Source organism: Silene latifolia, chromosome X (assembly GCF_048544455.1).
Source record: "Silene latifolia isolate original U9 population chromosome X, ASM4854445v1, whole genome shotgun sequence".
NCBI classification, from domain to species: Eukaryota; Viridiplantae; Streptophyta; class Magnoliopsida; order Caryophyllales; family Caryophyllaceae; genus Silene; species Silene latifolia.
The window spans coordinates 250,345,268-250,371,917 of NC_133537.1; the positions used below are offsets into that span (position 1 = coordinate 250,345,268).

The 26,650-nt window shown below is 36.4% G+C and overlaps 1 protein-coding gene across 1 annotated transcript; it reads left to right on the top strand.

Annotated features, from left to right (window-relative positions):
- Positions 1–1,490: 1,490 nt before the first annotated feature.
- On the top strand, positions 1,491–4,415 carry LOC141619923 (protein FAR-RED IMPAIRED RESPONSE 1-like). The gene is made up of 4 exons (XM_074436930.1): positions 1,491–2,403; positions 2,740–2,922; positions 3,065–3,403; positions 4,315–4,415. Exons 1-4 carry the CDS (start codon positions 1,491–1,493, stop codon positions 4,413–4,415), a joined length of 1,536 nt encoding a protein of 511 aa, XP_074293031.1.
- The last annotated feature ends 22,235 nt before the right edge of the window (positions 4,416–26,650 follow it).

The following is a 26,650-nucleotide window of genomic DNA, read 5'->3' on the forward strand; positions in this document are numbered from 1 at the left end:
ATAAACCAACCTAAAATAAGAAGATATGTTTTCTCCTTATTTTTTGGTTGGTGAGAGAAAACCGAAATAAAGAGTAAAAAAGGGAAGAATAAAATCTCCCCCTAATTACTCTTCATTTACACGGTTACAAAGGGAGGAAAAAGAGATTATTTTTCTCTTAATTTTCTTTGACCTAATTCTCTCATCATTCACACAAAAACCCTAAAAATTAATTGGCAATTTTTGGGATCTATTCTAGCAAGAACAAGAGGCATTTCTCATCACATTTTGGGTGCAACGATTAGGAGAATATCAATTCGATATTGTTCTTAGGCCTAATTTGCTAGGACCAAAGGTTGATTCTTAATCTCTACTATTTTGTTTATGCAATTTCATTTATGACTAGTTTTCATAATCATAGTTTCGTTATAATCCTAATAATCTTAAATGAAGTATACCGATATTTCCCACATTGAAACAGGTATTTCCTGTTTTTTAAGCTCTAATTATTGTTTTCTATTTTAGTTTTAATTTGTCAAAATCTGTGCTCAATTTTGTGGATTATATGTTTCAATATTGTGAAAATTGAAGTTGATTTTGTGAATCATAAAGCGTGTTTTGTGAACTTATATGGTAATTTTGTGAAACTTGATCATAAGTGGTTGAAATCATGTATTTTGCTCTTTTCCTTATTTTGTGAATCACATAACGTTTTTTGTGAAACTTAGAGCTTGATTTGTGAAACACAGAGCTAATATTCTTAAACTTGGTTATAAGTTGTTGAAATCGCCTATTTTGTTATTTCTCTTATCTTGTGAATCTGAGACCTTGTTTAGTGAATCGTAAAGCTTGATTTATGACCATAGAAGATAATACTCTGAAACTTGATCATAATTGGTTGAGATCACATACTTTGCTCTTTTCCTTATTTTGTGAATCATATACCATGTTTTGTGAAGCTTAGAGCTTGTTATGTGAAACGCACAGCTAATGTTCTTAAACATGGTCATAAGTTGTTGAAATAAACTTGGTCATAAGTTGTTGAACCACTCCCTCTGTTTTTCAAAGTTTGATGTATGTGTTTTATGTGTGAATTTTACTACTTAAACTGTAATTTTACAGCTTGACATTGTGAACCTTTTATCTTCTTAGGTGTTGCTTCAAATGTCAACAGCAACTCAGAGTGTAGTGTGACGCCTCGTGTCGGTTGTGGTGAGGTTCCTTGCTCTAATGTTGGTTCTGGTCAGGATGGTGAGGGTTCTACTGCTGTGTTAATAACCCCTACAATGCCAACTATTTCCACACCTACTACTTTGGTAACTTACACACCGGGTGGCACTGAGCAATGGATAAGTAGGATTGAAGAGAAGTTTACACCAGTGGTTGGCAAAACATTTGTGGACTTTGAGTCAGCGATGTTGTGTTATAAAATTTATGCTATTGCTTGTGGGTTTGAAGCAAGGAAGTCTTCAACTAAGAGGTTTAAAGATGGTATTATTAGAACAAAATGAATGGTTTGCCATCATGAAGGTTTTAATAAGAGGAAAAGACGTCCTCCCCAAGATGATGCAAAAACAACAACCGTTGAAACTCGTGACAAAACAAAAGCTGGTGCAATAAGTGGAAATAGAAAAACAGTTGCTAAAACCGGTACGAAAAAAGGTGGAGGTGCAGATGATGAGGAGGCTGAGAGTTCCAATAAGCAAAGAGGTACAAGAATAACCAAAATTAAAAGGTGGGGCTGTGAAGCGATGAACAAATTCATGTTCCATGAAAACATGTACAAGATTGAACAATTCCTTGAGGGTCACAATCACCCAGTGACGCCGGTCAAAAATAGGCAATTTGAGAAACTTGCTGACAATATAAGTCATCTGAACGAATATCATAAGCAATTGATTATCCAAAATTCGAGATTGAATGTCGAGGCGAGTTTAACATACAACTTATGCAAGGAACAAGCAGAGGGTTTCGAAAATGTGGGAGCTTCCCTTATACAGTTCAAGAATTTCCAAAGGAAGGTAAAGTGTCTACTTAATGGTAAGGATGGACATATGTTCATCTCTCGTTTAGAAACCCTCAAAGAAACAAAAGGGTTGGTATTTGCATATGAAACAGATGCTGACAATGCTTTGACAAGAATTTTTTGGACAAATGCGGATTCCATCAGATGTTACTCATTGTTTGGTGATGCTATTTCATTCGATCCAACCTATGCAACGAACAAATATAACATGAAATTCGCGCCTTTCACTGGGATTGACAATCACAAAAAGTCAATAACATTTGGATGCGTACTTTTAGAGCATGAAGACGATGAGTCATTTATTTGGGCATTTCAGCAGTTTCTGAAAGCAATGGGTGGCAAAGAACCCAATTACATCATCAGTGACCAAGATGCCGGAATAATAAATGTTGTTCCAGGTGTGTTTGGAATATCTTACTTTTGTGAAACTGGTTATTTATTTGGTGAATCTAGGAACAATATTCGTAAATCTTGTTGTTTATTTGCTGCTCTGCAAACGGCATCTTCAATTTTGTTTAGTTTTAGAATGCTAGAGGTTACACTGTGAAACTAGTAGGTAGTATTGTGAAACCTGGACCTCATTATGTGAAACGTGGCCCTAAAATTTGTGAAATCGTTTAGTTATTTTGTTGGTGAATCTAGGGACATTATTCATGAATTTAGGGACTGGTTTTGTGAATTTAGTTATTAAAAAATGATCTTGACAATAGATAATGTGATTTTGTGACTTGCAGCCGTGTTCAAAAAAGCAAGACATCGCTTAGACAAGGTTGGGAGCACAATTTGCAAAGAGACTGATTTCTTAAGTCGTCTGAACAATGTTGTCTGGAGCGAGGACTTGGAGCCTGAGGAATTTGAAGAGAATTGGGCTAAGGTCATTAGCGAGTTCTCGTTAGAAGGAAATAAATGGTTGACTGGCAAGTTTTGCCGAACGAGAGAAGTGGATACCCGCTTATTTCAGGAATGTGCCGATGGGCAACATTTTAAAAACCACCCAAAGATCAGAGAGTTCGAATAGCTTCTTCAAGAGATTTGAAAATAAATATGGGACTCTCGTAGAATTTTCGATGAGATTTGAGGGTGCCATGGAACAACAAAGGCACAATCTAAAGCTTCTTGATGCACAGAGAGACAACTCAATGCCTGAAACCCTATTCGGGTCAAACTGGGAGGCCCATGCAGTGAAGGTCTATACACATGAAGTGTTCTTCGACTTCCAAGAGGAGGTTACGTTTTCGGTAAATGCGTGTAGTGTTTGTGGATACACCCGACCACATCCAGTAACTAACTTTGAAGTTTCAATTGTTGAGGACGCAAACAAGCGAAAGAGATATGCAGTTGAGTACAATAGGAGAACAATGGATGTCCGTTGTACATGTAAAGTATTTGAAAGGAAAGGTATTTTATGCAAGCACATCATTTGGATTTGCTCGGGAAAGTTTAAGGAAATACGTGAGAAATACATTTTGCGTAGGTGGAGTAAGAATGCACTCAGAAACCCGGTTTATGATTTGAATGGAAATCTGCTGGAAAACTACGATCTTACTGGTAATAGTAAATTTGGAATGTCTCGGGTGTGTTCTGAGATTTACGCAACTGTTGGTATGCTCAAAAGAAAAGAAGAGTCAGATATGAGAGAGTTTGCCAAGCTAATTAAAGAATTACGAGAGATGTTAGAGCCCAACCCAAAGCCTTTGACCAAAGAACAAGAATTGGAGGTCCTTCTCAACTGCAAGGCTCCAAAAGAAGTCAAGATCTTACCACCTAAAGTCTTTAAAAATAAAGGTAGTGGTAAAAGGTTGGTGAGCAGCAAAAATAAGGCAATTATGAAGACAAAAAAACCGAAAAGGTTGTGTGCTAAGTGTAAACGCATGTCACGCCACAATAAAAGAAATTGTCCAAATGAGTTTGCAGAGCATCCTCCTGAGAATCAAGTATGTATTATTCTACTCTTGTCTTTCCATTTTATTATTACTTGAAAACGCAACTACATTTTTTTTTGGTCTCATATTATTTATTTCCTTGTAATATTTGTCTACTAATTTTTTTTTTAAAAAAAGTATCTAATCAAGGTTTTATTCTTTATTTGGTGAATCTCAGGCCTTGTTTTGTGAATCTCAGACCTTGTTCAGTGAATCTCTGAGCTTGTTCATTTACTTACGACGTTTATTTGTTTTCAATGTTGTGAATGCTAGACTTTAATTGGTCAAAATAGAAGGTTGTTTTTTGGTGAAACTTGAATTTAAATTTGTCCAATTGTTTACTTGCAAAGTTTGTGAATCCTACAGCTTAATTTGTGATACTGGAAGGTGATTTCATGAAACATGGACTTAAATGTGGGAAATCGTATAACAACAGTACTCCAAGTCAAGCTGAAATTACTCAACTGAATGTCAAATTAGCCACATAAGTGACCCAGAAAAATTATTTCCAAAGAACAAGTATCAAATATCTTTACAAGAGTTGATGAAGGGAACAATCTTGTGAAATCCTCCTTAAAAAAGTATCAAATGACTCCTTCCAGTATGTGACTCCTTCCAATATGTGCTCCTTCTCAGAAGGATCATTTGTTTGCAAAATGACTTCACATCATCCCATCAACACGGACAATTGTCTTATTAATGAAACACCTATACAACCAAAAACAAGTACAATCGACTTATTTACGAAATATTCGCCCAAGTTATGAAGAAATGGACTTCACATCATTTTTAAGACAATGAAGTGTACCTTTTTAGTATTTTATCACATTTAAGAAGTTCCAATATGATCGACTTTCGATATTCTGCCAATTTCTGCAATGAGTGACGTATATTAAAGAAGTACATACACAACCTTTGTGGAATATAAGACTTTATTTTCGTATACTAATGAACTTACCTCAAAATAATCACTTTTGGTCCATAAACTATCATTGTCCAAGGCACTCAACCATTTCAACACAAAAACTCCACAATCATAACTAGACAAAAAAAAACATTTATGAGCGCAACTTCAAACAGAAATAGCATATGAGAAAGTCCAACTTTCATTCGTAAAACTCCCAAAATAATAACTATTGATCTGTTAACAAAAGGAAAAAAGTGACGAAGATACATGCTTACATACCATGTTGTTTGTTGAGGGACTTGGAGATTGACAATTTCGTTCACGTGCATGAACTCCAAAGATTTAAATGACGGTCCCAGAACACATGACACATGGTACAACTGAAAAGAAAAGGCAGTAACAGATGAAAATATATTTTGGAGTATACTTTTAGAAGACTACAAACAAATACTATACAATATTTTGGAAAAAAAAATCATACAATCTCTTTGGCATGGTTATTGTCAGGATCCACATCTATATCCACGCTTGAGTCAAGGATGAAATTTTTTCCCCGCTTTAAATCACAGACACAAGCCCACCAATTCTTCAACGGTTCACTATGCAAAGGGATAAAAACTTGAGATAGTAAATGTACAAGACAAACCAATCAACAATACACGTGAACGAAAATAAATAAATAACAAAATAAATAGCAGACTGAGGGATCTGACCTTGTCGATATGGCTACCATCAACTGGAGTGTAATGGGACTTTATGTATTGACCCCAAATAATGGGGTTGTGTTCGCGGTGAAGAGTCTACATGTCACAAAAAGGCAATTTGTAGAATTTTAGAAACAAAGCAACTTTAAGAACGCAAAATACTTGAATATCAACATCTAAAGGATTTGAAACTGACATATACTATCTTTGGCAAGTAGAGTACATTTGTTCTACCGAGTGTGCAATTAATTCCAAACATATCAATGACCTACAAAATTAAATTTTTTAGGAAACTTAGACATCGAGTGACCTGATTTTATGAAACGTGAACCAAATAAAAAAGGTTGAGTGGCGTGAACAAAATGAAACATGGGCAGGAAAAGGAAAATAATACTTAGGTTACTTACCTGATCCATAATAAGGCCACGCGATCCAAGGGTATGCAAAGCATCTCTTGTGATTTCCATCCACTCGGTGGACACCATAACCTCACTTCATTATTGATAAAATGCAATTAGTAGATATATCTATCACAATAAAAATAAAATCAAAAAATCAAAGCAAAAATATGACATTACTGTTTATCTTTCTTTAATCTCCTTCGAACACAATTCACCAATTCCATGTCAGTGTATCGAGGCCATTCTAGTGCATCTTTTTTTACTATTTCTCTGGATAGGTTCTCAGAACATGTAGTAATTTGATGGCACACCCTCAACTCCTTACTGACAGATGGTTAATCGAGGCCGGAAACAATTGGAGTATCTGGTATATCAATGGCCATATGATGATCACTGTTCCCTACCACAAGAGGAGTAGAAGTAGCAGGAGTAGCTAGAACAATAACGGTGGGGTGAGTGGGCTCAATGACAGTGGGCTCATTAACAGTGGGCTCAATAATAAGATTATGATGATCATCCGCTACCACTGTGGGCTCATTGACGGGAGGGACATCATCAATAGCAGTATGAGAGGGAGATAAACCATGCAACATAGGAGTTCGCTCAGAATGGTCAGGTTTATTAGGTTGAATACAAGACGTTGAAGGTTCAGGTTGAGATAAAATATGGTCATCAAGTGGTATGAGCCTAAAGGATGGGCATTCTGGTTTTGGTGGTGAAAGACGTGACTGTATTGGTTGCAAAGCTTCACCCATCACGTCCAATGCCTCCAACAATTCAGCGTCAGACCACCCACACATTCTCTCCAGATTATCCCCACTATTCTCCACATTACCCTCCACAATCTCCTGGACATGGACATTCTCCTCAATTTTCAAATTCTCCGCATTCTTCACAATCTCCGCATTCTCCTCTTTATTGTCTTGTTGAGATAACCTAAAACCATATGTCATACTATCTACAGATGCAACTAGTTTAGAAACTGTTGCTGAGGAATGTAGTTTGCTGAGAGCTTGACTAGAAAGACATTTGTACTCCACGAAAGCTTGAGCCATGACCTTTGTGGAATGCGCAAATTTATTAATAAACTCAGTAGTACTACCTGAATTGTTAGGTAGAGGAGGATCAGTAGTTTCTTCATGTTCAGATTGTTGTTGTTCACTCGTTGGCTTGGAAGACTGCCCAAACTCAATAGTAGGAATAAGAAAAGGTGCATGTGGCATATGCTGAGTGATGACCATTGGAGGCTCAACAGAACCCCAGCCGAAATTTTACTTGTTAGAATTTTTGTCATTCAATTCCTCCTTAACTCTCTTGGATATAGCTTCTTTTGTCCAAGTCGAGAGTGTTGGAAACTGCCTATTAACAAGGCGTGATTTGAAGACACATCGGTCTAGATAAATGAAAACCAAGACCATAATAGGTCCACTAAACCAATTTTCTTTCAGCTTTTTGGTCTTGAACTCCTCCTTTTGCCAAGACTCAACTTGGGCAGCCAACTTCCGTTTGATGAAATTGTACTAGTTGAATTAAGAGATCAAGTAAGTGTTTACCAAACTTTTAAGAAGATTCAAACTTGCCCGATTCCCTACAACATCGCCTAAAAGAGCAGAGAAGATAAAAATGATGAAATTGCGCTTGAAATCATCTCCACCATATCTTTGTGTAGAGAGCTTACGCATAATGTCTTTGACCTCAATGGAATCATCTTCGTATTGACTTTTTAACTTCTCCAAAACAGACAAATAAAAAGGGCACTTATCTCCATTTTTTGCTGCAATGACGATGTTTGGACCCATGGTTAATCCCAGGCACAGATGTATTTCTTCCTCTAAAACAGAAAGTTTCCCATCAAACAACGATCCTTTTAAGGGGTCGTAATTCGAACCTAGCCAATACGCTAAGTTTCCCGGAACAACATCTGTTTTAAGAAGCAACAGAGAACCAAATCCCATTTGTTGTATAGCTTGAATCTGGTTATCTGATGGTGGATTATCCTCATTGTTGAGAAAGTTGTAAAGCCCAGCAGGAGACATCCGAGTCCTCAACACCGGCAATCGCTCTTTATAGGTTCTTTTCTTTTTTGCAGCGGGTTCACATACTTCACTAGTAGAGGTAGCTGTTTCCGATCGCTTCATATTAGCTTGCTTCCTATTATGCACCTAGTAAGGCAAAAAAAACATCAAAACTAAAATCAGAAATGTAAATATTTTAAGTAAGTTTGACAACAGAGAAGGTGATTTCTACCACTTATTAACAAGTTTTACAATATTATCTTCTAGTTTCACAAAACAAGGTCAGAGATTCAAATAATAAGGAAAAGAACAAATCAGTATCATCATCAAAAAATCGTCTTTAAGAGTCAATCAACCAACTCTTACATTCACACAATTAGGTCCTAGATTCACGAAATGCAGATGAGGTGTAGCTACTGAAAACTTAAGGAACAATACATTTAAAAAGACAGAGTAACTAATGAAATTTCGTAAAACCTCTGAAAATGAAACATGCATCCAAAGAACGATAAGATAATCACAAAACCATACGCAAGCTTATAAAAACTGGCAATATAGAGACGAAACTACTAAAATTGAACGAAATAACCAAGAGAATCGAAATCTACTAAAAAAATGGAAAGGAACTTACGAAAAAGAGGAGAAATTGACTTCAATTGATTTTATACGTTCCTATTGTGTTCAATTATGCTCGCAAAATGACTAAAACCTGCATAATAACAACTATAATTTGACGAATTAAAGAAGTTGATTGAAAATTCTGGTGAAAAATACGAAACAAAAGGAGGATGAATCGAAACTTGAGAAAGTAGATCGAAAATACCTAATTTGTACATGATAGCGACAGTAGAAAAGCAAATGCTAATGGCGGACGAAAAGCTCAATGATAATGGCGGACGAAAAACTCAGTGAAGGCTGGATAATGGCAAAGACGGAAGTGAAATTGGAGCACTGAATATGGAGTTGAAGAGAGAGAAAGAGTTAGTGAATATGAGCCGGACTGATATAAAATGGGCGGACTCACCAAATTAATTTGTGAATCCTGGAACTGATCTTGTGAAACTGGAACATGAAATTGTGAAACTTTGTCATGAATAGTTGATCTTCACTTAAGAAGTTTGTATTTCAAATTTTGTGAATTCTGGAACTTATCTTTTGAAACTGGAACATGAAATTGTGAAACTTTGTCATGAATAGTTGATCTTCACTTCAGAAGTTTGTATTTCTAATTTTGTGAATCCTGGAACTTATCTTGTGAAACTGGAACATGAAATTGTGAAACTTTGTCATGAATAGTTGATCTTCACTTAAGAAGTTTGCATTTCTAATTTTGTGAATCCTGGAACTTATCTTGTGAAACTGGAACATGAAATTGTGAAACTTTGTCATGAATAGTTGATCTTTACTTTAGAAGTTTGTATTTCCCAATGAAGTAAAGCCTTTCTATGTTCCTCAGAACGATGATCGAAAGACAGTAGCTGCAGTCGATGTCATTGTGCCAAAGGTATATCCAGACCTGAATCCATTAATCATGTAATGTACATAATACAGAAAAACATGCGATTGAAATGAGAAGGCTTGCATTAAACTTCTTTGTCTCTCAATAAATGATCGTCATACGAAGTACAGCCGTCTCATCTTATGTTCAGGTCCAAGTTTCACAATTTCTTGTAGCATTACATTCTCGGCTACTCATTACATTATCGGCTACTCATATACAATACTAAAGACTAATCAATTCATGGTACCATTACAAACAAACAAGGTCATATGGCCGAATTTCACCATTTGGAATACTGAATACATCAACACAAGATAGATATAGCAGGCCTGCTAAAGCAACGGATGTCTGCCATTGAACACATATCCATCTGAGAAAGATCATTTGCTTGCAAAAAGACTTTCACGTCATCAACGAAACACCTATACCATAAAAATCAAGTAACAATAAAGAGATTTTCACCCAACTTATTTACAAAATGTTCACCCAAGTTATGACCAAATGGACTTTGCATCAATTTTAAGTCAAGGAAGTGTACCGTTTTTGTATTTTTATCCCATTTAAGAAGTTCCAATATTATCTTCTTTCGATAGTCCGACAATTTCTACAAAAGAGTTTTTCATACAGTCCAGGTAAGTATATTAATGAAACTAAACCATTTGACATTTGATGAACCCATGAGATAAAAAAGAATTATGAGATTGGGTACTTGCATTCATAGAGGCGTGCTTGATATATTTAATATGTAGCAATGACAAGCTAGGAGGCAAAACCCGTAAATTTATACCAGCAAAAACAAAAATAATCACTAACTTACCTCAAAATATTCACTGTTGGTCCATAAACTTTCATTGTCCAACGCATCCAACCATTTCAGCACACACACTCCACAATCAAAACTACAAAAAAAAAAAAAAACATTTATGAGTAAAAGAAACATCTTAAGTGAAGATCAACTATTCATGACCAAGTTTCACAATTTGATGTTCTAGTTTCACATAATAAGTTCCAGGATTCACAAATTAAGATAAAGAAATTTATTAAATTCAGATATCAACCATTCATGTACAATTCACAGAATCACCTTCAAGGTTCACACAATAAGGTTTAGGAATCACAAAATCACCAAGTAAAACAATACTACTTTTCTAAACTAACGCAACTGACCAACGTAAAAACCAAACGTCTAACCAAATGAAACTAAACCATTTGAGATTTGATGAACGCATGAGACACAAAAGCATTATGGGATTGGGTACTTGGTTTTGGTCAGAGAGGGACTATTCAGGTCCAAGTTTCAACCATTCAGGTCCAGTTTCAACCATTAACCTTGTATGATAAAAACACAAATATAGCCTAAAAAACGAAGATACATGGTTACTTATCATGTTGTTTGTTGAGGGACTTTAAGGTTGACAAGTCTGTTCAAGTGCATCAACCGCTAAGATTCAATTGCAGATGAACAACCACCCAGAACCGATGAAACATGGTACAACTGGAACATGAAAAAGCCAACAAAACATAAAAATATGACAGGGTTATATTTTTAAGAGACTAAAGATAAATACTCTAAACTATTTTGGGAAAAAAATCATACAATCTCTATGGCTGTGTGGTTGTCAGGATCCGCATGTAAATCGGTGCTCGAGTCGAGGATGAAATTTAGTTTTTGCTTTAAATCACAAACGCAAGCCCACCAATGATGACATTTATCGGTATATATAGGGATAAAAACCTGCAATAGACAAACCAATCAATAATACACGAGGACGAAAATAAAAAAAGAAGAAAATAAATAGTAGAAGAGGGATCTTTCACCTTTAGGATATTGCTACCATCAAATGGAATGTAATCAGACTTCAGGTATTGACCCCAAATAGTTGGGTTGCGCTCGAGATGAACAGTCTACATGTGACAAAAGTAGGACTAATTTAATAAACCAGAGCAACATTAAGGAACCAAATACTTGAATATCAACATCTAAAGGATTTGAAGTTGACATATACTGTCGTTGGCATGTAGAGGAAATCTGATCTACCCAGTTTGGACTTAACTCCAAACATATCAATTACCTACAAAATCAAATTTGTTAAGAAAAAGAGACATTGAGTGAACAAAATGAAACATGAAAAGAAAAAAGAAAGGAAAATGATACTTAGGCTACTTACCTGATCCATAACAAAGCCACGCGGTCCAAGGGTCTGTAAAGCATGTCTTGTGACTTCCATCCACGAAGTGGACACCATAGCGTCACTTAAATATTGAGGAAATGCAATTAGTCAATATATCTCTCACAATATAACTTTTTCTTCTAAAGAGAATTTAAAAAATCAAAGCAAAATCATTACAATTTATTTTCCGTCGATTTGGAACTGCAAACATAATCCAACAATTGCTGGTCACTGTAAGGTAGTGGTCGAGAGCCACTGCCATAATACAAAAATATAAGATTATTTAATCAACTAAAGTATTGAAGAATGTAAAGGTTTTGCAAGAAAAACTTGATAATATTTAAAGAAGAAGGTTCTTACAGCTGTACACGACTCCATTCTAGTGCATCTTTTTTCACTCTATCTCTTAATAGGTTCTTATCACATGTAATAATGTGATGGCACACCCTCAATTGAAAGCGCTTGAGCTGAGTTTCCTATAAATGGAAAAAAGGGAATAATAATGTGTTGCAAACTTATAAAAATTTCTATTTATCAATGTATAAATAAAGAATAAATGTTGAAAAAGTAATCCTATAGCATATATGGTTACAGGACAATCACTTTTGTGTCCTTTGTAATTCTCCAATATGTTCAATAAATAGAGGCCATTATCAATTTCATCAGAATTTAGGTTTGATTTTGGGATAAACACTTCGGGCATCGTCCACATAATACTTGTCACTGCTGGCAACTTTGGTTTAAGAAGCCCGATGAGCCTTTCTTTCTGTATGAACAAAAGATAAATTAGTCTTTCTTAACACAGGTATGAACAAAACTTATTTTGTGAAACTTGTAAGGTACAAGACTCTCAACACAGACACTAGCTAGGAATCATGTGAACCATACATCTTAGTTTGTAGAACTTGGAGTGAAATGGTCAAGGACAATAAACTACCAGAGCAAGAATTCACACCACAGGTTCACAAAATAAGATCTAGGATTCACAAAATAAAGGCCTACTTTTACAAAGTAATAAGAGTGCTTTCTTGTAACTTAAGATTCACAAACCTTAAGTGTAGGATTCAAAAAATAAAGTCCTACATTCACAAAGTCAATTCCTAGTAGAATCACAATAACACACATTTTCTAAAACAAAATGGAAACAATAGACGTACCACGGGTTGTATAAAACAAGAATAATCAACATATGTGCCTTTCATAGGATGGATGATTTGCATTTTGCTACTTTTAGTTTATATGTCGATACAAATCAATAACGGTGAGCATGAGGCGGAGACTATTGGAGCGCAAACCTGAAAAAAGGACAAAAAATCACTGAATTAAAAAGACAAAAATGCAGTGAATAAAAAAGACAAAAATGAACTTAAGTTGAAATATAAGCAGACCAAAATCAAAGACTTACTAGTTGCACTCCAGAAACATCAACATTGTCGAGACACTGGGAAAAAAATAAGATCAGTGTGAGTAATGATTATAAGTCAACACCATGTAAAATAGACTTAGAGAATTGGATAAAGTAGAGAGTAATAACACTTTCATTTTTATACGGCACAAATAAACGCGAAGGGAAAGTCCGGGATCTGAATATCTCACTACTATTTAAGATCTCACAATAAACATCTACGACATGAGAAGATATCTGATCGCCTTCAGCCACACTCTTCAATTGGCTCCTTGTCAAAGTCTGACATTGAGTTTGGAAAAGAATCTCCGTTTCATCATATGCTTCACCAATTATAAAATCTAATACTTGTTTCTCAGCTTGATTCAAATCCTTAATAATATTAATATTTCTTTGCAGATAAGGCGATCGGTAAACTTCCGTAGGAACTACAACCCTCCTCTTAGAACGAACTGGAACAACGTCTTAATTTGGTAATGGAGATAAGGGAAATGGGATTGTAGTAGTAGTTGGGGTTTTGCAAGGAACACTGGCAATCAACAAATTACGTGGCGATCGACGAATGTAGACATTACTGACAGATGGTTTGACAGATGGTTTATCGAGTGTTGAAACAAGTGGAGTATCTGGTAGTATAATAACATTATCATGATCAAGAGCTGTGTTCCGTACCACAGTAGTAGAAGGAGTAGGAGTAACTGCTAGAACAATAATTGTGGGCTTAGTGATGTCAATGATAGGAGGAACATCATCCATAGCAGCGTGAGAGGATGATAAATCATTACAAATGGGATCTTTGTTCCCTACCACAGGACTACGAAGAGTAGGAGTAGTTGTGGGCTCTGTGGGCTCATTGACAGGAGGGATGACATCCACAGCAGCATGAGAGGGCGATAAATTAGGTTGATGAGAAGATGTGGCAGCTTCAGGTTGAGAAGATGTGGCAGCTTCAGGTTGAGAAGATGAATGGTCATCAACTGGTATGAGCCTAAAGGATGGGTATTCTGCATTTGGTGGTGAATGATATGGCTCTATTAGTTGCAAAGCTTCACCCATCGCATCCAATGCCTCCAACAAATCATCCTTAGACCACCTCCAAAATTTATCCACATTCTCCCTACCTTTCTCTCCACCTTTCTCCCCATTCTCTTGAATATTTTCAACCCCTTTCTCAACGATATTCTCGTCCACAATGTCGGGGACCTCTTCCTCAATTTGGTCATCCTCCACATTTTCTGCATCATCCTCTTGTTGAGATGACTTAAAACCATCTGCCATACCGTCTACAGCTGCAACTAGTTTCTTCACTATTGTTGTGGAAGGTAGTTTGTAGGGAGCTTGACTAGCAAGTGATTTGTAGTCCACAAAAGCTTGAGCCATTGCCATTGCAGAATGCACAAGTTTATAAATAAACTCACTAGTGCCTGCATTTTCATTCCCGGGTAGAGGTAAAATGACAGCTTCAGCTTCAGCTTCAGATACTTCTTGAACAGTATCTTGAATTGTTGACTTGGAAGACTGGTCAAGCTCAATCTTTGGAAGACACAGATGTGAATGATGTGGAATATGGTGGTTGATCACCATTGGAGGCTTAATAGAACCCAAACCGAAAGATTTTTCAACACCATGATTGACATTTAATTCCTCCTTTATGCGCATGGATATTGCTTCTTTTGTCCAAGTCGACCATGTTGGAAACTGTCGACTCACTAGCCGTGATTTAGATACACAGCAATCTAGGTAAATAAAAACCAAGACGATAATTGGTCCACCAAACCAATTTTCGTTCAGCTTCTTGGTCTCGAACTGCTCCTTTTGCCAAGACTGAACTTGGCCAGCCAATTTTCTTTTGATGAAAGTGCACCAGTTAAATTCGGAGATGCAATCAGGGTTTGACAAACTTTTAAGAAATCTTAGGCTTGCCATATTGCCTACGACCCCACCTAAAAGATCAGAGAATATATAGATGATGAAGTTTCGCTTGAAATCATCACCACCATCTCTTTGTGATTACAGCTTGATCAGGATGTCTTTCACCTCAATTGCATCTTTTGTATATTGACTTTTGAATTTTTCCAAAAGAGACAGATATTCACGACACTTATCTCCCATTTTTGCTTCAACAACAACTTGTGGAGCCATTGGTATTCCCATGCAAAGATGTATATCTTCCTCTAAAATAGGAATTTTTCCATCAAACAACGATCCTTTTAAGGGGTCGTAATTTGAAACTAGCCAATAAGCTAAGTTTTCGGAAACAAGATCAGTTTTAAGGTGTAAGAAGCCGCCAAAGCCCATTTGTTTGATGGCTTCTATCTGTTTTTCAGAAGGTGGACTCGTCTCATGGTTGATAAAATTTTAAAAACCAGAAGGAGACATCCGAGTCCTCAACACAGGCAGTCTGTCTTTGTAAATTCGTTTCTTTTTTGTAGCTGGCTCAGAAAGTGGTTTAGTAGCTTTAGTAGCTGCTTTAGTAGCATCAGAAGGTGGTTCAACACGGCGCGCAACATGTCGCTTCATCTTGGCTTGGCTTGCTTCCTACTGCTCAGTAAAGCCTATTATTCACAAAGCAATGGAAATAAGTTCACAAAATAAAGAAGAATAAACTTCATTAATAAGACACTTCAAGAGATTAATGCTATAATATGGAAATGCAAACTAAGGAAAAGTATACTACAATTCAGTTACAAGTTTCACAATTTTATGGTCAAGATTCACAAAATAAGTTCTAGGATTCACAAAATAAGGTCACAAAATAAGTTCCAAGATTCACAAAATAAGTTTCAGGATTCACAAAATAAGTTCCAGGATTCACAAATAAGTAAAATAAACATCATAAGTGAGGATCAACTATTCATGACCAAGTAATAATAAAACAAAGGTAAAGAATTTAAAATAGGGGGCCGGGTGTCCTAAAACGCGACGAGAAAGGGTTTAGGGTTGGATTAGGCGGATCCACCTAATCCAACCCTAAACCCTTTCCCTTGCGACTCATTAGAGCGACAGGAAGACCAAAAGACACCCTAGAGGGGAAGAGTTAACCCTTTTTTGGGGGACGAGATTTAAAGTAGGGGGCCGGGTGTTCTAAAATGGGACGGGAAAGGGTTTAGGGTTGGATTAGGCGGACCGCTGCCGCTGATCCGCCTAATCCAACCCTAATCCCTTTCCCTTATTTTGATGGAACCGTTTCCAAGGGCACGTAAAAAATTTTATAGAAAAGAGATTGATGCTAATATTGAAAACAAAGTTGAAGGTTACATGATAAATGTTGTTATCTAAATTGGTAAATAAAGAACTACATTATTATACAAAAGGTTCCCACAACAGTTACATAATTATACAAAAAGTTGACTAAAGAAGTACATAATTATACAAAAGGTTGACTAAAGAACTACATTATTATAAAAAAGGTTCCCACAAGAGTTACATAATAACTACTAAAAGGCTAAGAAAAGGGCAACTGTAAAACCTTAACGGTATGAATCGCGAAGTACACATAGAATACATTGGCTAAAAGTGTGCCAAACTTGGCCTATATGTTGAGCTCAAAAGATAAATCAAGAAAAGAGAAATTTTCATGAGGTAGTAGCAAGTCTGTAGCAATGGCAATTGCTCTGTTTCGTGCCTTAGATGGCGTAGCCAAAGCACGCAACAACTCTTTAACTTGGCCCATTGCAATATCATCAAGATCGTTAATATTGGTGCTCCGATTTTGATTTTTTGCTTGGTGATTATGGAGGATTAATTTGGCTGACTGATTCACCGTCATAAAACATTTGCATCTTTTATAAACTATTCTAGGTCCTCTACGAATAGTCCTTACACCAATGGAATCATTTATGACTAGAGAACGCAAGAATGTCATGTCAACATGAATAGTAGTTGGGTGGACAAGAAAGAGTTGAGACCAATTTCTACAAACGATGGCCATGTTTGCCTTATCTTCGTCAAAATCAAGGCGTGTCAAGATTTCATTCATTAGATCTTGATTATTGAAAACAGCATGTTATGCTTGATAGCGTCTCTCATTGACTTTGACTTCCTTTAAAGGAGCAAATGAAAAACCCATAGCCGTTTGCTTTTCAGTTACATAATTTTCAACAAATTGTGCTTTATCTTCTGTTATAATATCCAGAACCCACCCCTTGCACCAATTTTCCATAGATGTTTGTTTAGAGAAACGTAATTGACACGTAAATGGAATGGACCTACATTTTAGCAAGTTAGTAAAAGATGTTTAGTTAGACACAATAAAACTCAAAATAGCTAAGAAAAAATTCTAATTTTAGACTCAAAGTATTAATAACATCAGCCAATATCATATCATTCGGTTGAATTCTGAATTCCGTGCAAGTAAGAATACGAGGGAAATAGGTACAACCGAGGGGAAGGGGTTCAGAGGGTGCATATAATGGTTAGGTGAAGAAGCTGACAAATTGCGGGTGCATATAAATGAATTAACTACCCTAAGGAGTATACAATTTCCGCGTTATTTTATAGTCAAATTATTTATATACAACATGCTCAAACATTTTGTCCCGGACTAGAAGGTTATGTATGAAAGGTTTTTTTTTTTTTTTTTTTTTTTTTTGTGAAGCAAACACCTTAGTTTGTGCAACTAGAAGGAGGCTTACGGTATTTGGTTCGTCATATTTGTTACTCGTCGTCAAAAGTAACCTAGACGAAAACAATATTTATTTCACAAACTACTCTACTTTTAGTGAAGTGGTAAGTAAAGGTCGGATCCCCAGAGACGGGTATTGATGTAGGATTTTCGATTGTAAATGGTGGTGTCTAAGGGTGTCACAAGTTGGGTTGAGGTTGGAGATCAACTAAGCTAAATAACAATGTAAGTAAAACAAGCAAGATGATTAAAATGAGATGTAAACAAATGATTAAAAGCACTAGGGTGTTATGGGTTTATAGGGGATTCATGGGATTTGATCATACAAACATGTTCTCTACTAAATGCAAGCAATTATTGTTGTGATGGGATCGAGTTAATGTATATCTTAGAATCCCTAGGAAGGTTTGGGTCCCGGAGCCGAATCGATTAGGTTGTACAACACCTACAAGTCGACTTAATCCTCCCTATCCAACTATATGCATGGTCTAATGAGACCCGAGTTGGTTTATGTCTTACAAGTCTCATTGAAAAGATAAGTGATGGGTAAAAAATGCAAGGATTCATAGGCTCGCATTTCATCAAACATAACATGTGCATAAGTTGAAATCACAACAAGCAAGCAAATTAATTATGAAAACATATTAGATTAAGCATGAATCAATCCCCATGTTGGTTTCCCCTAATTCCCCATTAATCCAAGTTAAGGAAACTACTCACTCATTATCAAGTTTAACATGCTAACAAGGTTGTCAATCATACTAACAAGGCAAAACATGATGAACAAATGAAGATGATTAACAATAATTAAAAAGGATTAAGAGAGAATTATACCTATAAAGATGATTCCCAATAATAAAGCAAAGAATAATAGAAGTACTTGATGATTGATGGAAGGTTGTCAATCCTCCAAATAAACACCAAATAATCTTCAATTACACAAAATAAATGATGAAGAATAGAGAAATTAATTAAAGATTAAGAAATAAGATTTTTATTAATGCTAAATTAAGAGTTGATTACAAGATTAAGATGAGACTAGTATTGGTGCCCGGCTTAACCCGGACTACCTCTACAACCAATAAATTTTTATTTTTTTCAATTAAATTTTTCATTAATATATTTTTCTATGACATATCCTAAAATTACGATGAAATAAATTTTGAGATAAATTCACTACTCCGTTATTAATATTTTACTCTTATTAATGAAACAATAGTAATAACATTTCACTACTTGCCCGTAATCGTTGTTACTTTCGCTTCGCTTGCCGTAATTATTGTTACTTTCACTATTGGCGCATTAATATTGATTATTTCACTACTCCCGTTGTTGTTTCTACCACTTTCACAAATATCGCTGATAATATTGTTACTTTTACTATTCAAATGAGTGATTACTATCATATAACTATATTCAATGTTACTACAATTCTTTTCTTTACGACGAAATTACTTTTACTACTCAGGCAAGCAATTTAAAAAGAATTATATATTTATATAAATATATTACATATATGCATTAAATCAAATCGACAGAATTATGCAATATTATATATTATGGAATCTAACTTGAACTATTTATAACATACCTATTATATTTGTGTATGTTAAATAATTAACGTCTCTACACATCTAATAAACTATAAAGTTTAATAAAATTGCATATATTTTAAATTTAATATACAATTTTATGATGATAATAACTAATACCATAAGTGTGCATGTTTATACTAATTAATTATTTTATTTTAAGAAAATTGACCATCTTCTAGTCTTCTATAAATATTTAGGAAAGTTACCAAGCATCTTCTCTCTTTTAGTCTCCTTGAAATTGACCATCTTAATTAATTCTTATTTTATTTTAAGGAAATTGACCATCTTAATTAATTATTTTATTTTAAGGAAATTGACCATGTTTTAGTCTCTTACAAATGTTTAGGAAAATTACCAAACTTCTGTATAATTTAATTTTAACCCAAATTATATAATATTTGCATTGAGATCCATTAATCGGGTCCATCACATGGTACTATTGATTTAAAACTGTATAGTATAATTAATTTATATAACTTTCTTTAATTACATTGAAATCCCTTGCTTTCTGCATTTAATATATAGTATTGATTAAGAATGCATAAGAAGAACATGATAATCTAATTAGTACAATGGGGTATTTATACTAAGGATTAGGTACATAAATTAGGGTTACTAAGGGCTTAAATGACAACTAAGACCCTTAAGAAAAGTTGAGGAAGTGCTCCTCTCGAAGGATATGCGCATATCCGTTTTGGTAGTCTTCAAGGAGTACGCTCGTCCCGAGCGGCTAGGTAGTAGAGAAGGTTGGCACTGGAGCAGAATACGAGCGGGTTGGTCTCGGGACGCTCGGATCACAAGGGCTCAAGACGAGCGTCTTGGGCACGGGATGCTCGGACTGTAGCAGGGCGACGCTCGTCCTGGGCACTGCGACGCACGGATTGCTGGGCAGTCACTTCTCTTCTTTTCTTTCTTAAACAATCCTCAAGGATGTTGTTGAAGATGCAAGGATCCTTTCACCATTTCACAATTATCTACATAGGCCTTCTAGCATTGTCTTCCCTTTGATGATTGGTCATTAAATTCGATCAATTTAGCTCCATTTTGCCATGAAAATTCAAGGTTCTTACTCCTTTCCTACCAAGGGATCAAAACCTCAAAGAATATGCAAAAAAAAAGACTAATGATAGTAAATGACCCAATTATGCACTAAAAAGCATAGGAACGAGGCTAATTCGGGGACTAAATATGCTCAAATATGAGTCACATCAAATATCCCCAAACCGAACCTTTGATCGTCCCGAGTAAAGAGGTGACAAAAACTAGGACCCTTATTCAAACGAACCTACTAATATAGCCGATGTGAGACAATTAGCGGGTCTCACTCCGCCCCTTCAACTCACAACAAGACAACCATGAGGTAGGATGCCTTCTTGCAAGGCAATGTGGGGCTTGCCAAAATGGCGATACATCCAAGAATTAAAGCACACAAGATCAAGTAATGGATCCATCTACAAAAATGAACAGCCACTCTCCTCATCTAAGTGGCGGAAATTATCTAAAGGGGAAGTAATTCAAGGGTACACATTCCATCATAGATACGGTTTCTTCAAACTACTAAGCCTAGAAGGATACCAATAAATCACCTCGAAGTTGTGTCAAGCTAGGGTACCTTTGTCCTCAATCGTTAAATGCTTTCGTCAAGAGTAGACTCCCTATGGTGTTAGAAACACTGGAGGATCGCGGAATTCCCCTTCTTGCCTAGACAAGAAGAAGGGTCGTCCCCTCTCTACCATGCACAAAAGTGGATACGATGGAAAAGGGATCAATAGAACTTTGAGTTTCATGTGGGATTTTGCTTTTGTTGTTGTTTTTCCCCCCCCAATTTCTTTGCCATTTCTTTGATTTTGGCATTTCAATACTTGACAATTTTTAAACTTTTTGCATTTCTTTTTGAACATTTTCAAAGTCACCCCATTTGTAGGAAGGGTGTTTATTTTTGTAGCTTTAGGAGTCTATTTTTGTTACTCCTCTTTTCTTTTGATGCAGTTGCAAACATTTTTCATTTTCACTTCAATTCTTAAACTCAAATTTTGAACAATTTTTGTGCCCATTCCCTTTGATGACAAAATGTGGTAGAATATGGATGATGGTTGCATGGTTTCAAGGGTCACCTTGGCATAAACGGTAGCCAAGAAGTTATCACACCACAAGGTACTCTTGACTAAGCCTTAATCCATGGGTCAAAGGATACTAGCATGACACATCCTAGGGTGTTTTAGAAGTATTCTAACAAGCAAGGTCTTAAGAAGAAAAAGTATCTACAAGGGCCTTATATACACTTGTCAAGCTTTCCAAATAGACGGTTTCACAAAATTTTCCTAAATGCAGCTATATGTCGTGAAGCAACTAACATTTATACATCCTAATACATATGCTTCTACCAACTAGTATGCCAAATAATCTAGATGCAATCCTAAATTCACATTGTTTATACCGCATCAATCAAAATAAAGCCACATAGTCATTAACATAAAGAGGAAAAAGGAGATTGGAAAGATCATACCTTGCGGTCTTCAATATCCTCATGTCTCGGATGTGGCGTAGTCGATCAATGTGAAAAAGGATAAACAAACACAATATATACAAGACTACACTAGAAAGGAAATGAACATGTTTTTGGATTTTTGAATTTTTCAAATTTTTATGGTTTTGGTTTTAATAAAATTAAAAGACGTATTTTTGTATTTTTCAAAAATTTTCAATTTTTATCATTTTTGTTTAAAAAGTCATGTTAGAATTTCCCATCCCACACTAGTATGGGCATTGTCCTCAATGGGCAATACGATAGGAAATTATACAATTTATATGAAAATGCACGATTTCTAAGCTAAATGCAAACTATATAACATATAAACAAGAGTGAATGCAAATTAAGCTATGATATATGATGCATGATTTTTGTTATGTTGGAGATCATAATTTAGATTAGCTTCCAATGCATATGCATAAACTTCCCAAAACCAAAATAGACACTATTTCTAACGTCAAAAATTGGGGGAGTTCATGCATAAGGATGCTATGCATGAAAGTACATTTGTCATTTTGGATTTTGAAAATGGGAACAATAGAATGAACTCCTCAATGGGGCCGAGGTGTGAGTCCTCTAGATGATGCTAGGACTCAAAAATCATGATTAAGATAAAAATTATATGAAATACAAGAGAAATAGACAAACCTCAATCTTCGCCCATGGCATCATCACTATCATCTCCATCATCATCAACCTCTTCACTAGAATCAACCTCCATAGATCCGGAGTTATCATCACTTGCACTTGAACTTCCTTCTTCTTCTTCTTCTTCTTCTTCTTCTTCTTCTTCTTCTTCTTCTTCTTCTTCTTCTTCTTCTTCTTCTTCTTCTTCTTCTTCTTCTTCTTCTTCTTCATTCTCTTCATTTCCTTCACCTTCTTGTGCACCACTCTCAACAACAACCATCTCCTCTTCACCCAAGCTACCACCTCTAGAAGCACTAGGAAAGAAGGTTTCCTTATCCGCCCAACTAGGCAAAGGACAAGATGGGTCAAGAAGTCCTGCCTAGCAAGATGTAGGAGAGGCGGATATTGTGCTTTATAAGCATTGACTCTATCCTTATAAGCTTGCTTGTGCATTTCTTTCATCAAGAGAGTCAAGTAGTCATTCCCCGCCTTAACATTTTCGGGTTGAAATTCATGGTAGGTGAATTGGTAAGGTGGGGTGATAATGGATGAGGAGGGCTCGGCAATGTCTTCCCCTTGGTATAGTATAATAAACTCGGCTTCCCCGGAGAGTGGGAGAAGGTAGTTTGGCCTATGAACATTCAATCGGCAAATCTTGCTTGGCAATGTGAAGGATTTAGCATCTTTTGTTAACCACCCAAATTTGTCATCAAGAGTATCATTCATGACCCATTTGAATTTTTGAACCATGGTGGCTAGATCAATGATATGGCCTCCCTTAACCGGTTTATAGGTGCTATCCTTGTTGAAGTTCCGGTTGAAGTGTTTTGCCAAATAAGTTACCAAACCTCCATTAACAATAAAGGCCGTGCCTTCTTTGCCATGATCGACTTTGAGCCACCTCTCAATCAAAAGTTGAAGAATGTTGTAGTTTTTGGTGAACTCTCTTTCAAGGTCGACTCGAGATAAATAAAGTCAAGTTCGGTGAAATGGTTCATGCCCTTCCTAGTAATCAAAGTATGCCCAACAATCTTGTGCCATACCCTTATGCCCGGATGATGGACAAAAAGAGCATGACAATCATAGTAAGATGTAAACTCTCTCCCGGTAATAACCTTCCATAAAGGAGCGGTATCATACTTGGTAGGTTTCTTCGTGTAGGTCGGGTCACTGCTAAGGCCAAAAACATTACCGAATTCTTCAAAAGACAATTTCCTATCAACATTCTCGAGCCGGAATTCAATGTTCCTTAGAGCCTCCACCTTGGTAACTTTCAAAGAGCTTAAGAACTCTAAGGTGAGGGATGAGTAAGTCAACTCTTGCGTATTAAACAATGTACTCAATCCCATGGACTCGAAAAAGGTCTTGTTTTGTTCTAGGACACCCAATTTTGACAAAGTCTCTTGGCATATGAATTTGGTGGGTAAAATAGATGTCTTAGCAAAGGAAACAAATTTCTCCCTATGAGAGTCGGAAGTGAAACTTAACTCTGGATAATTATCTAGTTGTTCAACAACCGGAGTAGAAGTAGTAGCTTCCATAGGAGGAATAGACTCTTGAATTTCCAACCTTGCATTTTGAACCACCAATGCCTTAAATGCTTGAATAGCTTGTTGTCTTTTGGAAAGGTTCTTCTTTGGGGGTGCCTTACTTCCACCTTTTGTTCTTGCCATGCTCCTTTATGTAGTAACACCAAAGATAAGCTTGATTTCTTCAAATTCCAATAAGACCCAAATCGATTTAGGATAGTTGAATGTTGCCTTGTATCCAAAAAATCGACTCAAGATTTGAAGATGTTGGTGTTTTAATCACTTGTTGTTGGTAAAGGAGTGATTTAATTGGGTTTTTAGGAAGTTTGGTTTTAATTTGAGTGATTTTGGTTGAGAAAATTGATGTTGGTTGATAGAGAGAATGGTGGTTTTGAGGGTTTGGAGTTGTGTTTATATTGTGAATGAGGAAATGAATTGGGAAAGAGGGGTTTTTAATCTCATTATATTTGAAAAACATAGGGGGAGACGAGCGGACTGGGGTCGGAACGAGCGGATTTTGCTGCAGTTGGCTTCATGAAAAAGACGCGCTGGGACGAGCGTCTTCTGAGGAAGACGAGCGTCTTTTTGGAGCAGGACGAGCGAACTTGATTGGAGACGCTCGGATTCCTTGTCAGAGAGAAATCCCAATATTTGTTAGTTAAAAGACTAGCGGATTCCCAAGTGGGATGAGCGTCCTGACTGAGATGAGCGGATTCCCAAGTGGGACGCTCAGATTCTCAGTCAGAGCAAAAACTTCTTTTTCCAGCTATCTCAGGATGAGCATATCTTGCTGATGCGGGTCTTTTATATGATGTTTTACATCCTATTTTACACGCATTTCAGAGCTCATTCATGTAGTTTAAGCTGCCATTTCCCCTATTTCCGTCTACTTTCGTGTTTTTGTACATTATTGTAGAAATGTGAAGAATCCAGCGGAAATCGAGCTAAATCCATCCCCGAGTATCCTGCATTGCATTTGACGTGAAGTATTCGCTTAAGGAACGAGCTTGGTGCGTAATCCAAGGCCCAAAAGACAAATCCACGAGATTATAAAAGTCAAGTAGCAGCTAAAGCAGTCGATCGACCACTACCTTCAGTCAATCGACCAAATCACGGGCTCCAGAAGCTACTGTACACTGTTAGTCAGTCGATCGACCACCATGCTCAGTCGATCGACCACATCGCTGATTCAGACGAGAATTAAAAGATCGAGGAACTTGAAGCCCATTATGTTTAGGTTTTAGGAATTATGTTACGTATACTTTCTATATAACGTAACCTAGTTCGACAGATACAACCATCCAGTTTTTATCTATGTTTTACACAATAACATTGAGTTTTTGATTCATTCAAAGAATTAGGGTTTGGAACATTGTTTTAGCATTGGAATTTCGTTCTTATCCTTAATCATTCCTCTGCAATTTCGGTATTCCTTCTGCCTTATTTGAATTCACTCTTATTTCGTTATTAGTATAGAATTGCTAGTTAGGTTCCCGAAACCGTCTTATCGCTTTATGTTAATTGTTTGTTCTACTATTTTTAGCATGAATTCAGTAATCTTTATCGTCAATATTATTGTTATTTTTGCCATAGCCATGAGTAGCTAAATCAATTGTGCTAGGATGTAGGGGAATTATGGCGTAGGCGGCATAGTATTAATTTGGACTGAAATCGCGTGTCAGTCGATCGACTGCCATACCTGGTCGATCGACTGACCACGTGAGGTTACCTTTCGTTTTAATTGATTTTAATGTTTTATTTAACGAATCGAATGCATGCGACCAGTTAGATGCTTAATTTATGACTGACCCATTAGATCGAAAGTTAGGGAAAGTTGTTAGATCACCAATTAAAATGACTAAACTGTGCTGAGATCGAAAGATAGGTAAAGTTTAGATTATTAGTCAATTTTCAGGACGAGAGTCAGTATTAGTGATATTAGGGACTTATAGCGAGATCGAAAGATGCTATCTGTTAAGAGTGGACCGAGAGGACCTCTCGTTTTCCCGCCTCACGTGTGTTCGATTTGGACCTGTTTAGTATGCTGCCGCCGAAGCTATAACGAACCGACCATCCTAGTACCCCTTCTTTATCTATTTTAATCCATTTATTTAGTTTATTGTTTTTATTACTCTTAGCTATAGACCAAATCAATTCAACCCCCACAATCGTTACCTTAGACTAGAATTAGACAGCTATTAATTACATTCGCCTCCTTGTGGCTCGACCCTGTTACCACTAGCCTAGGTTAGTCTTAATAGGAAATTATAAATCTTATTTTTGGTACTCACAACGACGGGTATCAAATTTTGGCGCCGTTGCCAGGGAGGCAATTGTTCTAATTTTTAGTTGTTTTTATTTCGTCTTTCTTTAGTTTAAGGGACTTCCGTTCCTTAAACTTTTCTTATATTCTTTTTGTAGTTTCTTCTTATGCGCAGGTCACAGGGTGGTGAACTAGTACCATTAAATCATGAGATCGAGAAATCGTTGCGCGAGTTGAGACGTTCACAAAGGGTATTGCCGACAGAGGAAGAGCTGAGTACTCTGTCAAGCTACTACGAGAACGCTCTGTTCAAGGAGATCCACCTACATCTATCGCTCTACTTCTTCACCGAGACAGTCACTTCTCCGTAAATTCCAGTCATGGTCAAGAAGCAACCATTGCTAGTCATTCGAGCCGACAGTGCGAATCTCTACAAAGGATTCGAACAACC

Bases quoted from the DNA above. Each gene is read 5' to 3' on its own strand.
- LOC141619923 (XM_074436930.1), top strand. From the start codon at position 1,491: ATGGTTTGCCATCATGAAGGTTTTAATAAGAGGAAAAGACGTCCTCCC. The intron at 2,923-3,064 runs GCAAGTTTTGCC...GGACTCTCGTAG, and splicing joins AGGAAATAAATGGTTGACTG to AATTTTCGATGAGATTTGAG. The intron at 3,404-4,314 runs GTATTTTATGCA...TGATACTGGAAG, and splicing joins TAAAGTATTTGAAAGGAAAG to GTGATTTCATGAAACATGGA.